This window comes from Lepidothrix coronata, unplaced genomic scaffold, assembly GCF_001604755.1.
Source record: "Lepidothrix coronata isolate B3197 unplaced genomic scaffold, Lepidothrix_coronata-1.0 Scaffold218, whole genome shotgun sequence".
Taxonomy (NCBI): Eukaryota; Metazoa; Chordata; class Aves; order Passeriformes; family Pipridae; genus Lepidothrix; species Lepidothrix coronata.
The window spans coordinates 980,992-997,926 of NW_016690398.1; the positions used below are offsets into that span (position 1 = coordinate 980,992).

Sequence of the window (16,935 nt, forward strand, 5' to 3'; positions counted from 1 at the left end):
CAAGCATCTACGTCATTTTACATATTGTAGTCTTTAGGGTATGGAGTTCTCACTGCAGAGTATATTGAACCAAAGGAATATTTTGAGGACTAAAAAAATAAAAAAGTGGGTTTAAAATGATGAATTTGATGGACAGAAGTACTATCCAAAAGCCACAAGCCCATAAACAAGTATATTTATTGCCCTGCAATGTGCCAGAATGATATCTTTGCAGTTCTTTCTTCCTGAAGTAAAGACAAAGCATTAATCACTGAATTTTCAGTCATTCCAGCTTTAAGAAAACAAGCAAAGGACCAGCCTATAATGTATTTGGAGCAGATGACATTGATAATCAAAATTATTTTTCAATTAGCATACAAAGAGATTCAAATTTAGATTAATGTAACCCATTTCATGTTTTACAGGAAATATTGATGAAGCAGAACGAGAGTGGAAAGCAGGATTCCATCGCTGGAACAATTACATGTCAGACTGGAAAAATCAATTTAATGATTACACCAGCAAGAAGGAGCTGTGCAAGCTCTAATTAATATGTTTACCCTTTCCAGTGTGTCCATAGAACTGTTCATCAGGCAAATATCCAGGTAGCTTTGTACCACGTCTGGAATTAAATGTGTTCTGCAGATTAAAAAACAATGTTACAGATATAATTTTGATTCCTCAGATCTTTCATTTAGATTTTACCTCCTATCTCAATAAACAGTGTATGGCATCTGTACCCTTTGAAGCTTCACTGGGTTAAATAGGACTATAAAGTCTGAAGATTAATGATGTACATGTTATTATGAATATTAGCTGCTTAGATTCACACTTCAAAGAAACAATGTAATCTGTTAGAGGAAAATGGATTTTTTTTTAATAGAAATAGCAGTGGTTTACAGTGTTACCATGCAAAACACAGCTGGGTTTGATCTTTAACTGAAACACCACCACTCTTAAATCTCCTTTCAGACATAACTGAATTGCCATAAGCATAAAGGTACAATAACTTTGCTGGACACACAAAATGATATTCATTTGTTGGACAAAAAAGTTTTAGGGCTGCCATTAGAGCATGAATCACTTCCTTCATGGCCAGATTTGTAGGACAGAGCCAGAGTGGGAGAGGATTCAAACTATGTCTTGAAAGCCTAAATCATCAGCGAGTGCTGGGGTGAAACAAGGCAGAAAACCCGACACCTCTGCTTCCCCCGTCCTCATTTTTCAAGGAGTGAGGAACTACAGACTCACAAGTGATGAACTCACAGCTTTTCCTTGCTCAGGCACCCACTGACTTCACCTGGTCAAAGTCTCTCCTGTGGAGATAAGCTCCAATCATGACATTTTTTTGTCCACTGAGTTGCCTCCTCGTCGAGGGACAGCCCCGTGGAACACGACAGACAAGTCTCTGCACCTGCAGAACAGGTGGCGGCAGGTTCAGAGAATCACAGAACGTGCTGAGTTCAAAGGGACCCGCAAGAACCCACAAGGATCGAGTCCAACCCCTGGCCCTGCACAGGAACATCCCCAGGGATCACAGGAAGAAAATTGTCCAAATACTTCACCCAAATGGTTCATCAAGAACCAGACATGACAGCCGTGCTCAGCCAGGAGTGGAAACCTTGCCAAAAACTGCTCTTGGAGAGGGTTGGGAAGGGCATCACTGCAGAGGAACGTTGTGCCCTTGGTGGGAAGGACCCAGCTCTGAGCTCTACCTGCCACCTCCCAGACCCCTTTCTGCCTACCTGAGCTGAACCTGTTAGAAGCTTCTAAAAAAAAAAAAACCCTTGGATAATTCCCTTTCCTACTTCTCTGCTTCTGTGATGATGGGGCTGGAATTTTTATGCCTGAATAACACCTTAATTGGCTGCTTTTCACTGGCCCAACTGGGAAGAATAAATGCCAAAAATTTGATGAACGTAAGTAGTATGTAAAAGCAACAAGGCATCTCATAAATAAATTATCCTGGAGCTCTCTGTAAATGCAATAACATCTCAGTGCATCTATTTTCTGTTCTGGTGATTGCAAGCTTTTGCAAAATGCCTCTTTGGATTGAGTAGAGTGAAGAGATCCAGATAATGAACAGAGAGTGTTCTCTTTCTGGCAATCAGTTTGACCACACAGGATCCTTGCACTGAGAGGATTTATTTATACAGAAAGGCCAAGTTCTGCAAGAGATGATGGCTTATCATCTGTTCAATTATTTCCAAGAGAACACAATTATTTCCTGACTACATTATGGGAAACCACCTTTTAGCACAGGATTTCAAAGGCTGCAGTCAGGGCTCCACAACGAAAAAAAATCTGATTTTTGAACAAGCCGATCAAACCTTAAAATTACCTGGGATTAAAAAGTGCTTTTAATGCAGCCCTACATGTTTATAGCACAGATAAGTAGCTCATTACATATATTAGCATAGTTACTGCTATTAATAATGGCATGGAGAGCTGTGTCAGTCTCTAGTGCATTGGGTATTTATTGAATATTCTTGGTGCTGGTGATGAGCTGCTGAAAATAAACACAGGAGGATGAACTTTCTGTCCATCACTGAGCAGTTCTGGCACTGCCCATTTTATTTCTGGACTTCATAGATTTGTTGGGTGCTGATCTGTCACAATGAGCACTGACAGCACCAGCAGCACATTTAAAAGCAGCATTTGTTTCTTTTGATATCCTTTTCTTAGATATATTTCCCCATCCCCATCTGTCTGATCAGCCTGATCAATGAGGAGAAAAATATCTGAGCCAATTAAAATGTAAAATAACCTTTGGAAAGGACAGGTGGAGAAGCAGTTCATAAAATATTTTGCTGGGAAGGTGTCCTTTTGTTTTGAATAAAACAAAGGTTAAACCACTTTTTGAGATGCGGTTTTACTGATTTGCTCGGTGTGAGTTGGTGGCTTTTCATTTATTCGCATGCTGGGAAATAATATCTCCATTTATCATCCATATGAAATCACTACATCATGTATATATTCATGTCTCACATGTACATAAAAGGAAAGCCTTGAGTACTTGGATGTAAATGGTTAAGGTAACAAAGAGGAAAAAGAAAAACCTGTGTCATTGATAATATTAGAGGGATGTCTCACTCAGGCCTCGCTGAAGATATGATGTTGCCAATTATGTTTTATTTTCACTCTTAAGAGCCAAAAACCACAAGTTTTTCTGTGAAACCAGAGAAAATATGTCTATTCTTTCTTACCATTCTTGATATCCAAAGCAAGGATTCTGAATTTAGTCACAGAGTTGCTGAAAGGTTATAATAAAATGAACTGCAGTGCCAACAAAAATGTTGGTATTAACCCAATTGTCGTTAGGTTTATAATCTATACCAGCACACTGGTTAAATGACAGACACTTCACACGTATTTTAGAAGGGACTGAAGTCAGATATTTCCTGGCAAAACTGTTCAATAAAGCCACCATTTTTAATTATTTTTTTTCATTTTAAATGTTTTGTCTGAAGGAATTTGGGTTAGATAAGCTGTTAGTAAAGCTAAGAATTATTTGAGTGAAATCCCACCTGTTCTCCTGCTGGAGAGATTTGGGATGTTCATGGTACCTTGTCTAGGGCGGGTGCATAGCTGGACCAACCAAGGTTGAAGTTTTTTCTCCTTGAACAGGGGCCTTCAGCCCCTCTCACATAACTAAGACCTTCCCAAGGTTTCCAGGCTTTCTCCCAACTGCAGATTTGACACTCACAGCTTGGATTTTTGGGGTGGGTGCTCAGGCTTTGCTGTCCTAAACCTTGGCCGTCGCTCCAAGTTTATCACACTGATAAAGCCAAATTTCTGTTGAAGTGGAAGTCTGCTTTTTGGCCTTTTTTGGTCACTAGAGGTTATTTATACAGCAGAGATTAGTGCTCTATAAACACAGACGTGCCCAGTTTAGATCTTCATGAACAGACAACTCATCTCTGTCGGCTCCCAACTGGAAAAGTATCTTTGCAACATAAGGAATCTAACCCTTTTTTTAATATAATTATTACTTTAATTAGAGTGCTGGAGAGAAAATTACCTCAGTTTATAAAAAAACCTGATGGAGGCCCTTCTAATGTGCCTTTCCCATCAGCAGGTGATTGGGCCCATTTTCGTGGGCAGATCCCACATGGATTGATCCGAACATGGCACTAACAGAGGAGAGATGTATATTTGTCTCTATCAACATCATAATGTCGTGGGTTTGGGCTTAATTATGGTTTATCATTTCTACTGGCTCAGCACCAGTTCTGCAACATCAGCAGCAGCTATTTAGGGGCCATAACAAACGTCACTGTGCTTGAGTTACACCTGCAGCGTGTCCAGCTCATGAAGAACAGCCTGAGCTCTCACTGCCAAGTGCCAGCCTGGCCACAGAATCCTCTTGTCCTTCCTTTCCCCTCCAGCTGGGGGGAAAAATTTAATAAGGGGGAAGATAAACCTCAAAAAAAAAAAAAAAGGAGAAGGGAGAAAAAAAAAAGAACACAACAAAATAAACACATGGGGGAAATAAATATAAGGGGAAAAAGTGGTTAAAATCCAAAGGGAAGAATTAAAAAAATAAACAAACAAGGAAGGGATGGGGAAAAAAAAATCACGAGTAAAAAAATGATGGGGCGAAAAAATAGTTTAAAATGTCTGAGGGAGGGAATTAAGAAAATGAACAAACAGGGAGAGGAATAGAAAAAAACTAAAGAAAAAAACCAAAGGGGGGTAATGGAATAAAACCCAAAAACTGAGGGGAGAACAGAAAATAAGGAGAGGAAAAAACTAAAAAGAAAGGAGAAGAAAAGACCCCCCAAAAGTCCTTCTGTCCCAGAATGAACAATTGAAGGGTTTAGTAGCATACACAGAGGTACTGAGTATCCCAATGTCCCCGTTCCAGTAACTCCAGCCAAAAATCCTCCCACTGAATTGCCAAATAAGTTTAGGAATTTGACAGTGATTCAGAATACGGGGTGAGGAATGAGACAGGCAGGTCTGGCTCGGGCTTGGGGCTGGATGGAAAGTGCTGGTGCCAGCTGACCACTCTCTCCCTGCCTTTTCTCTTCCAGTCCATGGGATTATGGGCATTTGCCAAAAACTCCCTGCCCTTGGCCAGCCAGGGAGCCCAAAGCCCAGCACCTGTGTAAGGGATCTGTGCAGCTGGGAATGTTCCCCACGGCTGCTCCAGCTGGAGTACGTGCCACAAACGTGTTGATTTACTCTGGGTGGATTAGGAGCAAGAATCCATAAGGGAAAAAAAAAAGCTTCCTGGCTGAATTACAAGTATTTCTCTCCTTCTCCTTGCTCTGTTTTTGTTTAGCCTCATTTATCTATGGTTCTAGGTGGGTTTTCCATTGCTAAGTGATTGCTGTTGGATGAGGGGGAAGAAATTTAATTTAAAAAAGAAAATCTTTAGCGAAATAGACAATTTTAAGTATTTGCATACTGGAACTTTGGGATCTACAACAGGAATTTGGCAACTGTGTGCAGAGTTATTAACAACCCTGGTAATAACACATATTTATTCACCTTGACTCTGTTCTGTGAGCTGGGGGGGACCACACCATGTGTCTCTCAGGGAATATGCATCCATGCACACACATATCCATAGAAATATAGGGTCCCAACCTTCCCAGCAACATGAAGATGGAAGCTTAGATGTTCCACTTTGAAAACACAAACCCGGTATCTTTTTGGGCTTTACTGAAGAATAAAACACTCACAAGACTTCCTGACATAAATCAACACCTCAGCCAAGTTAGTCATTCACAGTTAAAAGTTCAAAAGCTTTTCCTCGGATTTCAGGCATTTCAGGAGCAAGTTTTATGAACAAACATAATTAGGCATTTTGAAATGCTTGGTAAGACAAGATAATTCCTTCCTGACCCCTGCAGAAATCTCAGAGCCCAAGCACTGATTATCCTGTTTTAGCAGGGAAAACTTCCAGTGCTTTGTTGATAAACCAGATTAGTTGCACTCATAAAAAACTTTAACTCATAGATTTAATGACTGTAAAGCACTGATGTGAATCCACAATTAGTGCAGGTGTGAAGTTTTGAGAGGCTTTTAATTGGATTGCAGGTGAGATTAAATAAGGCTTCCAGGCAAGAAGTGCTGGCCTAGGGAGGGAGGGTTTAGTCACATAATGATTTCAGTTAGTTTGGGGAGAATTAGGAGGGAAAATGAAGCTTAATTCCAGCACAATAGTGAACAATTAAAGAGTTTTCTTCCTCTCAGTTGAGGACACTTACAGAGGCTGTGTGTGGGGTTTGTCTTTTGAGATTTATTGAATCTGGCCATTGCATATATATCACTTTTGAAAAATACTGTAGTTCTTTTCAGGGATCTGGAGGTAGCCAGGTAATTATTGCTGTGTTAAAGCATTGCTATATTAAAACTGAAAATTGTCTATTCTTTCCAAATCCATATATTTGCCTGGAAAAAAACAGCACCTTCTGCTATTTTCAGTTCTGCTTCAAAATATTCCATGGCTGCAGGAGTTGATGTTTAGAACCATCTACAAATAGTGTGGAGGGTCCCTTCAGTTTGGGAGTGCTGGGGTTAATTTCTTTAATTCATAAAGTATTTAGAAGTCCTCAGTTAGACTGAGTAGTGGTAAAAGTGTGGAGGCAGAAAGGAGTTATCACCACACCTCTCAATCTTCCAAATTAAATTCCCTCTTGCAGCATTTCTAATCACTCCAGGGCACCTCATCATCCTCTCTCTATTAGAGCCTGTGCAGCACCACTTCTGACAAAATACATACATTTCAACTGAGTTTTAAGCCTGCTCTTATTTCACCATCTCATATGTGAGACAATTAGGGTATTAATGCAGAAAAAGCAGCAAAAGATGTGACTGATCATTTATCAAGAGTTGTTTAGAAAGTAATTCACAGGGACCTTATTTAGCACTGAGAAGCTGCTGGAATTACACATCCAAAATGATACTTCTGAAATATTAAACTTTTCTCACTCACTAATTACAGAGATATCAATTTTATAGATACTGTTACAGTCACTAAATTACATCAGTCATTCAATAACCTTAACCGTGTCTCATTTTTCCTGACTTAAAACAGATATATTTATATTTTTTTCTTAAAATTAGGAGTTATAACTGCAGGAAAAAAAAGCATTGCTTTGTTATCTTTCAGTATATATTTTATCTAGACATTCATCCCATTTCTTGTTTCATTTTCAGGACTACAGTGATGAGCGTAGTTAGAACTTTCCCCAACTCTGTTTTTTAATAAGATTGTAATCCTGTAGCAGGGATAATTTTGATTGCAAAAATTATTATTACAAACCAAACCCTCAATTTTATACAGACACATTCACCATTGCCTCCATTCCATAAAACTTCCATATCCATCTATCTTTGGGAGTGACCCAGCACTCCCACTTTTAGACAATTGGGTGACTTTCAGTTAATGAAATTTTTTTCATTGCCTTCAGCAGAAGCACAAAAGCTCCTTTGACTGACATTTTCAATCTTCTCTATCACTTAATAATCTGGGAGATATTTACTATAAAAGAAAAAAAATTCCACACCTCAGAACATCCTTTTTTTCCCACAGATTTCTCTTAATGATGAGCTAAATGGGAGAACAAAGTTGTGAACAAATTGTATTTATCTACTCCTCTTTGTGGAGAAAAATCCACCAGGTTCTAACTAAAGATGCCATTTACTTTACATATTCCACGTTTCTATATCTTCCAAGTGGACGGACTCCGCAAAATGGAAGCAGAAACCAAAATCATCCTGAAAAAACTGGTGGTGATCTCAGCCACCTGAGGGTCCTCTGCTATTTTATCAAAGCTCTCAACAGTTTAGTTTCATTGTACCACAAATCTGATCCCCTGGAGCAGTTCCAGTCTTTATCCACACTCAAAGTACATATTATTTAAAATAATAACATCAATATATCCTAAAATTCATTCCTAGAGAGTTGTCTTGACACCCAACCACTCCAGGGGCTCCCAAGCCTGGGACTGTCCCTGTTAGTCCAGACTGCAAAGGCAGATCTCAGTCAAAACTCAGCCTGCAGATCTGCAGTGCTGAGTCCAGGGGCAGAATCACTTCCCTGGACCTGTTGGCCACACTGTTCCTGAGCCAGCCCAGGATCCATTGACCTTCTTGGCCCCCTGGGCACACTCTGGCTCCTGTTCAGCTCCCTGTCCATCCCAACTCCCAGCTCCCTTCCTGCCTGGCTGCTCTCCAACCACTCTGGCCCAGCCTATAGCACTGAAGTCCAAAATCAGAGGGCACAAACAGGCTCTCACCTACTCTTCCTACCTGGTTAACCACATGCCAGGGTGTTTTACCATAGCAAGACCCCGTGTCCAGCCCAGTGTGGGGGTGAAAACAGGATTGAAATCTCCACTCAGGCAGAGATCTTGCACTTTGAGCAATACAGGACTCCAGGGGAGGATTGGAACGCCCTGGATGCCCTTTAGCTTTTCCCTCTCTTGATCCAGCCTCATTCCTGGAAGGCAGGTGTGCTGTAACATGGAAAATTGAACTCTTTTGGGTGACAAAGAGAATAAAATTTGGAGCAATGGAGAGGATTCACAGAGGCTTTAGTTCAGGGTGTTCCCACTCCAGAATAAACTGTGTAATTTCTGTTGATACCACAACAACCCAAGTCACTGAAAATCACACTGTTATTTCTCTATTCAAAGGAAGGGTCTGAATTCCTTCTATTTCCATGGATATTCCTGTTACAAACTCCTAAAATCTAGATTATTGTTAGTGCACCCTGGCTCTAAAATGAATTCATGGTATTTGACATTCATAACTCCACATTTATAGAAGCAGATTAGTCCATTAAAAACCATCCTCATAATGGTTCTATCAAAGCACACATTGCCTAAAGCAATACAATTATTGGTCAATAATTCCTCTTTAGCTGTCTCCATTACTATCATTTTAGTTCAACATTTGGCTTCCTACCCTTTGATCTGCTAATTATCTTTGTGCCCTCTGATCCTCTTTACAATTCCCTGGCAATTTGATCCATTAATTACAGTGCCCATATTCCATATTTTCTGCAGGATGTGCATCTTTTCTGACCCTACTCACCTTTCTTCATACAAAAACTTGCCATCTTTCTGTAGAGTGTATCTACTCCAGTATAAATGTATATATTGATAGAAAATACTATAATTAAAAGTATCTTTACATTTGCTTTGCAATCCTTTGGGCTTCGTGAAAGTGTCTTAATAATTTGTCATAGACTTAAAATGTGATGGGAATGGGCACTCTGGTAAAATCTTTTGACTCCACCTTCAACGAACATAAACAATTAGATTTTTCCAATATTAATAAATATAGAATACATTTTCGTCCTGGAGACTCTATTAAACAATTTCTGCTTTATTTTTGATATATATTATAAAAAAGTATCTTCTGATATAAGGCTTTTCTCGCTTTATGAGCACATGGCTCATGAATTACTGAATTTTCTGCAGGGCCAATTTCCTTGTCCCTTCTAAGCCAGATGTAGACTTTCAGTGCAACCCAAATATATTCTGGAGTGGCAGAATTTTGGGAAGATAAACTCAGGTTGTTTACTTGTACAATCCAAAAATGATGGTGCTGTGGAAGGGGGGCATTTTTGAGACTGGGGAGCAAAAGTTTGGCAGTTGGAACAGAACCTCAGTGTTTGAAAACTGGATTTCATGAATTAACTGTGATCAGGAAATCCTCCAAGAATTGAAAACAGTCTCTGACATTCTTGGATCTCCCCAAAGTTTGTGCAAAAGAAGGACATACTCATTTAAACCTCTGGTCTCTCGTGTTACCTGTAGGTGTTGTGGGAATTCTTCTGTTAATATTTACCCACCTTTTGAACCTCAGGACAAGCAGATTTAATTCCCAACTAAAGGCCTGGGAAATCTCCATCGACAAAGAACAGCAAAATGCACTCTGCCATTGTAATTTTATTCAGTTTTTATGTGGCACTTGGTTTCAAACCCTCACTTAGTCCTTTGGCCAAAGTTACCAGCTGTTTGAAGTAATGGCTTTGTGGTGTGTCCACTCAGATTAACTCAACAACTTCTCATTCCAGAGAAACTTCTGCAGAGTGGCCAAATAATGATCATTAATGCAACACTTTTCTTTCTGACATCATTTCTGCTTGAAAAATGATTGATTGGACACTTCTTTTTCTTGTATAAATAATCTTTGTTTATTTTAACAGAGAGAATTCATTTTGGTATCTCCGGTGTAAAAGAAAAAAATTCCCATTTCTGTGCATCCAATTCTTTTAAATCAGATAATTCATATAAATATGGGGATCCCAGGGGCCAAATGCATCTTGCAGAGCAGAGGTATCTTCTTCCACATTCCCAAGTAAAATCTCCTAAGGAATAACATCCTTCTTGCACAATTTCAAAGCAAAAGTGTGCTCATTGAATATAGCCCTGTCTAATCATATTGACTTATTCCTCCTTTTTTTTTTCCCCTTTTAGACCTACCTGATAGCATATAATTTGCCATTTTTCACATTACTTCTTAAATAGCTCACACTTCCTTGCATCACGAGGCACCGAACAGCTTTTCAGCGCTCTGATTGTTCAATTGTCTGAATATTTCCTGACACACAAAAGAGAAGCACAAGACGAGCTCGGAATACCTTGAAATACCGGAGGCCATTTCAGCGGAACCGAGGCAAGTAATGGAGAATTTGTGAAATAAAATATAAAGGAATGAGTTGTGGTTTGCAATAAATACATGCTGGGCTCCAAGGGTATTTCTGTTTGAATTATGGAGCTTCTCCTTCGCTGTTTGGGAATCAGGGCTGGTCTGCTTGACTTCACTTTATAGTCCCCCAGCCAGGGATCTCAGCAGCTTCTGAGACACGGAGTAATTCAATGCTACGGGGAGAAGTTTGGTTCACTGATGGATGGCAGAGCTCAGATGTGCCAAACAGAACCAGAGGTGGCCAGAACTGCTGACACTGTGGTTTTAAGTCCCTTCTACCTGCTTTATGAAGGAAAACTTTTTGCTGCTTCCTGTGGTGGAACTCGGTCCCATCAAACATTCCAACCAGAGATGCAACATCTCCACCGACCGCATTCAACAGCCACTGAAATTCAGACCTGGGTTTGTGACTAACCTGAAAAGTGCAACAGTAAAAGAAGAAACTCATTTATCAAGAAAATCTTCAAAGAGCAGAACCATACCCCCTAATCAAAAAGCCTTTTTATTTTCTATGTGTGAGAATAATACTTCTCCTTGTCAATATACAGATGATTAAAATCCAGCAAGATAAATAACATGAACACACACAATTTTTTCTACATCAGAATCTGGAGTTCACCTGATTGGGATAATTTTTAATCTCCAGTTTCAATCCAACTTCACATAACAAAAACGTAGGACATGTCAAGTTTTTGATGCCTCATCCCTGGAAGTGTTAAAGGCCAGGCTGGACAAGGTGCTGAGCAATCTGGTCTAGTGGAAGGTGTCCCTGCCTATGGAATGGGAGTTGGAATTAGATGATCTTTAAGGTCCCTTCCAATCCAAATCATTCTATGGTAAAAAACCCCACTTCATTTTCCCTTAAATGCAGATTATTTAATATCTTTTACTAACAGCTAAGTAATCTCTCTATTTTCCTTTTGAAAAGGTTTCAGTTACTCATGTATTTTTGACCCTTTCCTTTCCATTTCTTGCTTTTCCTCTCTGTTTCCTTTGTACTGTTGTTCAGTGTTATGAAACTTGGAGAAATCTGTGTGATTCCTCTGCATTGTTTTCCTTTACCATAAAGAAAGACAATTTGATTTTCCATAGTGGTTGCCAAACAGGGTGTTCCTGTACACAGAATTCAACTGCAGCTCATTCCTTAATTCTTTCTTCTTCATTTTGCCTTTCCTGCCACTCCAAGTTGTTTATAACTATTAAGGCTACAAGCTGTGAGAAGTTTCCCCAGCTCCTCTCTTTGCCCTTTTAGCTCTGAGTAGCAATTAAAAGCCAAGAGTTTAAGAAAACTTTATGTTTTTATTTTGTCACATTTTGATTTCATTCTCTAAGATTTTTTTTGCTGCCAGTTGCTTCAATATTTTGCACTAGAAACCTCATGTAAGGTGAAGTCAACAAAAGCCTTTCAGTTGAAGTTTGTGGGCTTTAAAGTCAGGCCTAATTTAACAGCTGAGCCAGACCAAATCATAGATCCACAGTGGATCTATGGGTTGTTCTTTGGCACAGACACACACAAGCTGCAGAGCAATTAAACATGTATTTATAACTTAGGTTGAATGTAAGTCACACACTCAAGAATTCCAATGCTTTGTTGACTATAACCTTTCCCACAGGAAGATTTACAGAAGGATGAGGTGCCAGCTTCACATTTGTTGCCTCTCCTATTTGTGCTGGGAGAGGCACAGCCTTTAAATCTGGTTTATCATTGAAATGTTGAGCCATCTCTCCTCTCTTCCTTTCTCCCTGTGCTATTTAAGCAAGGAGCTTTGTTTGAACAAGAGCTCTTTAACCTCATCATAGCAATGTTTTTTCTCCTTTCAAACTTGTGATTAATTAATATAAACTCCAGGGATCTTGCTGGCCCTGCCTTGAGAGGACCTGGCAGTTTGCCTTTTGGTGAAGACAGCTATGGAGGAAACAGTCTCCAAACAGAGCTGGGACTGCTCAGCCTGGAGAAGAGAAGGCTGAGGTATGACCTTATTGATGTGTGTAAATCTCTGGAGGGAGGGTGCAGAGGTGACACAGCCAGGCTCTTCCAGTGCTCAGGGACAGGACAAGAGTCAATGGGCAAAACCTGAACCACAGAAACATCAGGAAACACATTTACTGTGAGGGTGAGCAAGCACTGGAAACCTTTTGCCTGGGAGATTGTGGAGTCTCCACCCCTGAAGTTATTCAAAATCTGTCTGGACAATTCACAGAATCACAGAATATTTTGTGTTGGAAGGGATCTTAAAGATTGTCTCATTCCAACCCCACTGCCATGGGCAGGGATGCCACCCACCAGATCAAGTTGCTTAAAGTCCCATCCAACCTGACCTTGGCAACTGGCTCTGGGTGGTCCCGCCCAAGCAGAAGGGTTGGAACAAAATGATCTCTGGAGGTTCCTTCCAATCTCAACCATCCTGTGACTCTGTGAAATATGTCCATTAATCCAGTGCTTCCATGAAGCACATCAGCCCTGAAATGTCAGGATGACAAGTGCCTTTGAGGGCACTCTAGAATGAATATGTGCTGTCAAAACTGTAAAAAACAAGTCACAAGTCATATTAGTTTAGGTCCCCCACCTCCAATGAGGTTCCTAATTTGTTTTGCACCCCAAATATCATAAAATTTTGATCAATTTTTTAAATGTCTTTCCTCACTTATGAAGCTTCTCATCTCATCCTTCTTTGCTCTCCTATTTCTGTAATAAGAAATAAACGTTTCTTTTGCAGGGCCAATTTCTTTGAACTGAAAAATAAACCTGTAACTTGGGGCATGCTTGGAAGTGTTTACAGATGCTCAGTAACCCCGTGAAGACTCTCATGTCCCTTTGAATTTAATGGAAGTTGACACCAAATTCAATGAAGTGTGAATTTCCCTCTCGATTTCAGGAGCTCTTTCTCTGGATTTATTATGCCTGTGATTTCACACAGTGTCTGTAAATAGTGTTATAATACAGCCACCAACTCAGCCATAGGATTTCAATTTAGAGACCAAAGTCTTTTGCCATTAGCTGCCTCCAGTCCTCATGTGGGATGGATAATCTGGATTTAACACTCTTGAGGTCTGTCTTTTATTACTAATTTGTTTCATCTATTTTTTGAGCGATTTCTTATTATTAGAAAGGGTGAATCCTCTGCTTTATAGATGCCCTTTCCCTGGAAGCGTTCAATGCCAGTTTGAGTGGATGTCTGAGCAACCTGGTCTGGTGGAAGCTGTCCCTGCCCATGACAGGGCAAGTAGAAACACGATTTTTAAGGTCTCTTCTAACCCTATGATATCAATAACATACTATAAGACAAGACTAACTGCTGCACAAAGGTCTTACAAACCAGAGAGATCTCAGCAGTTCCTGAGGGTCTGTGTTGGGATCAGTGACATGGTAACAAACCTCGTGGTGGAACAATAGACCCACTCCTCCAAATTTCTCCCCATCCCATGACCAGTGACATGTGAAGCTGCCAAGTCCAGTCCTGTGGAGATCACCCAGCTATGGCTTCAAAATCATTGTGGTTAAATGCCTTAGAGATGTGTAACAGAAGGCTTAAGAGTACAGATTTGTTTTTTTTTTAATCTCGTGTGTGTGAGTAAATTGCCATCAACAGGATCACTGCAATCCTGGATCATGTGTGGGACAGGATACTTGGGCTGTAAATTCCCCCTGAAGAGCTGGCTGGGGGAGATTTAGCTCGTTATCCCTCTAATCCCACTGCAAGCAGGTGCCTGGAAGGAAATGGAGTCAGATATCTGATTACTGTGTGCTCTGGGCAGTGAGCACAGGAGTTATGCCGGGGCAGAGGTGAGCGGGAAATGAAGGGAATGGGGGGAAGTGGCAGGGAATAGCAGGAATGCCTCTGCCCTGGGTCATGTCCCAGAGCGAAGCATCTCCTCCCCAGCCTGGCACAGTGACAGACCTGTCCCTCGGCCAGCAAAGGAGCTGAGGGCTCGCAGACAGGCAAAGGTGCTGTGCTGGCAGGCAGCAAAACCTCCTCTGTAGGAGCCCGAACCCAGCTTTCAGCAAAAGGAAGCTCGGTAAATTTGAATCACAAACCTTGGCAAACAAGGCTGACAAACACCTTGTGATTCAAGAAATTTGGACCTTTGTCCTGAGACCTGTTGATGTGCAACCCGGAGATATAAACCTGGCTCCAAGCAGAATTAAGAAAGGACTTTTTGTGATGATTGTTAAAACCATGTCTAAACCCCTGCAATCCCTCTATCCCCCATGTAATCCTGCTTGAAGAAAAATTAACTATTTGGAAATTGCAGTAAAAACTTGTGTAACTCCCCAATTAACATAGGTTGTCCCCTTCATTAACATGTTTAGCCCCAAATGCCTTTAAAATTGTGTTCTCGTGTTCAATAAAGCATTCCAGTTTTCCCCATGCTGGAATCATCGTGTCTAGCTTTTATTTTTAAACCGCCACTCTCCTCTGTGCTTCAGGGGTGAGAGAGAGGGGAGCAAATGGAAGAGCTGCCACCTCCTGGCCTCCGCCAGGACAACTGCCCTTCTAAACTGCTTTTATGGGTTTGGTTTCAGCGAGCATCTCTGCAGCACGGCTCTATTAAAATCAACTGACTGTACTGGTGCTTAAAGCTACCCACAGAAATCAGTGCTCTGCTGAAAAAGGATGGACCTAAGCCGAAGCACTTTGCTGCAGAAAGCTCCGAGTCAATATTTTAACAGGGCTCTGCAATTTCCCGGAGTTTAATGGGAGGCACCTCCTTGTGCCTCCAATTCTGAGCAGCCCAATACATATCACTGGGAAGACTGTGCTCATCCTATGCCTCACTACATCTTATTATGAAATTATAATGCCACTCCATAACCTTGCTGGAGGGAGAGTTTGGAGCTAACGCAGGAAGGCTGGTCTCCCATACTGATGAACAAATATTTTAAAGCAGATCTCTCTGAATGTCCACCTCAGTGCAGACAGGATTTCTGTTGGTTTTCTTAAGAGAGCTGGAGTTTATATGTTTAAATATTGCCAGTCTCGAAGTCTGCTCAGAATATTAGACACTTAGTTCTTGGGGGTTTTATCTTATATGGCATTTGTCACGTTGCCCAATCACATTGTTTACACATTTCAGCCCCAAAATTGCATAAGATTATGGACTGCGAGCAATCTCTGGGAAATATTTTGCCTGTTTGTTTGCTTCTGATAAAAATTTGCAAAAAAACCCAAACCTTTAGATCCACTGCCGGTCAAAAAGCATTAAAATATAAAATTAAAGAGTCGGGGCTTTCAAAAAGCCTAATCTGGTCTGAGCTATTCAAATCAAACTTCACCAGTGCAATAAACAGCCCAGACATTCGCTGGGAGCCTGATAAAACCTGCTGACGTGTGCAGGGAACTTGTGTGCTGCAGGAATATTGTAACCACTCCATCACTGCTACTGCTGCATATACAGGCCTAGAGCCAGCCTGGAAATGTTCAGGCAAGATATTCCCAGTCTGGTTGACAATAACCACTTGTCTCATGTAAAATATCCATGTAGACTCCATTCTGTGCTCATCCAAGCACAGCAGTTTCTTTTCCCAAGCTGTGATATTCAGGATGTCACATTGCCTGAGAACTTCCAAATATGTGCAAGTGGAGGGAGAAGGAAAATCTATGGAAAGCTGTAAAAACATTATGGGCAGTCCCTGAAGTAACTGAAATAACTCTGTAAGAATTATTCTCCCTTTCTTCAGCAGTCCCAACCTTTCTATTTCAGTAGCAAAAAAAGGTATTTTTGGAAAGCAGACTGACATAATTACAGCACACAGAAGCCTGTAAAAAATGGTAGAATAGCACGAAAAAGAAGCCACTGGGAGCAACATACACAAAGGAAAAAAGAAAATAATGTTATTTGTACAAAGTTTTTGTGTTACAAATGCAGAGAGAACTCTGCTGAGTAAAGTCAGTGCAGAACTGTCCTGCTGATCTGGGCTCTTTATTAGGAAGAGTTTAATGAGGACACTCATAATGTGATCCATGTTATTTGCTCTGTAACTGCTCTGTGTGTGTGTAGAACTTATGGAAGACTTTAGATTTTGCTTAGAAGTTGGTTAAAATAATCTGCATTATTTTAAGGGATGAGCATGATGGCACTGTTAGGTTTGGGCTTTGCAGGGATGTTGGGAAGGTGATTTCCAGAGCAGGTGAAAATCATTAAATGGGCTTGTAAAATGCAGGAACATCCTTGGAGTTTGTAGAACTCCAACTCTCATTCCACACTTCCTCTTACTTAAGGGGAGGGGAAGGGAAGGGAAGGGAAGGGAAGGGAAGGGAAGGGAAGGGAAGGGAAGGGGGG

At 40.7% G+C, this 16,935-nt stretch overlaps 1 protein-coding gene across 2 annotated transcripts in view; it reads left to right on the forward strand.

The window, feature by feature from the left end:
• BCHE (butyrylcholinesterase) overlaps positions 1–718 on the forward strand; it is a 50,620-nt gene extending 49,902 nt beyond the window's left edge. For both annotated transcript variants that reach the window (XM_017833602.1, XM_017833603.1), the window contains exon 4: positions 405–718. In XM_017833602.1, coding sequence (XP_017689091.1) covers positions 405–526 — 122 coding nt within the window. In that variant the 3' untranslated portion in view covers positions 527–718. The remainder of the gene's footprint in view (positions 1–404) is intronic.
• Positions 719–16,935: the final 16,217 nt, after the last annotated feature.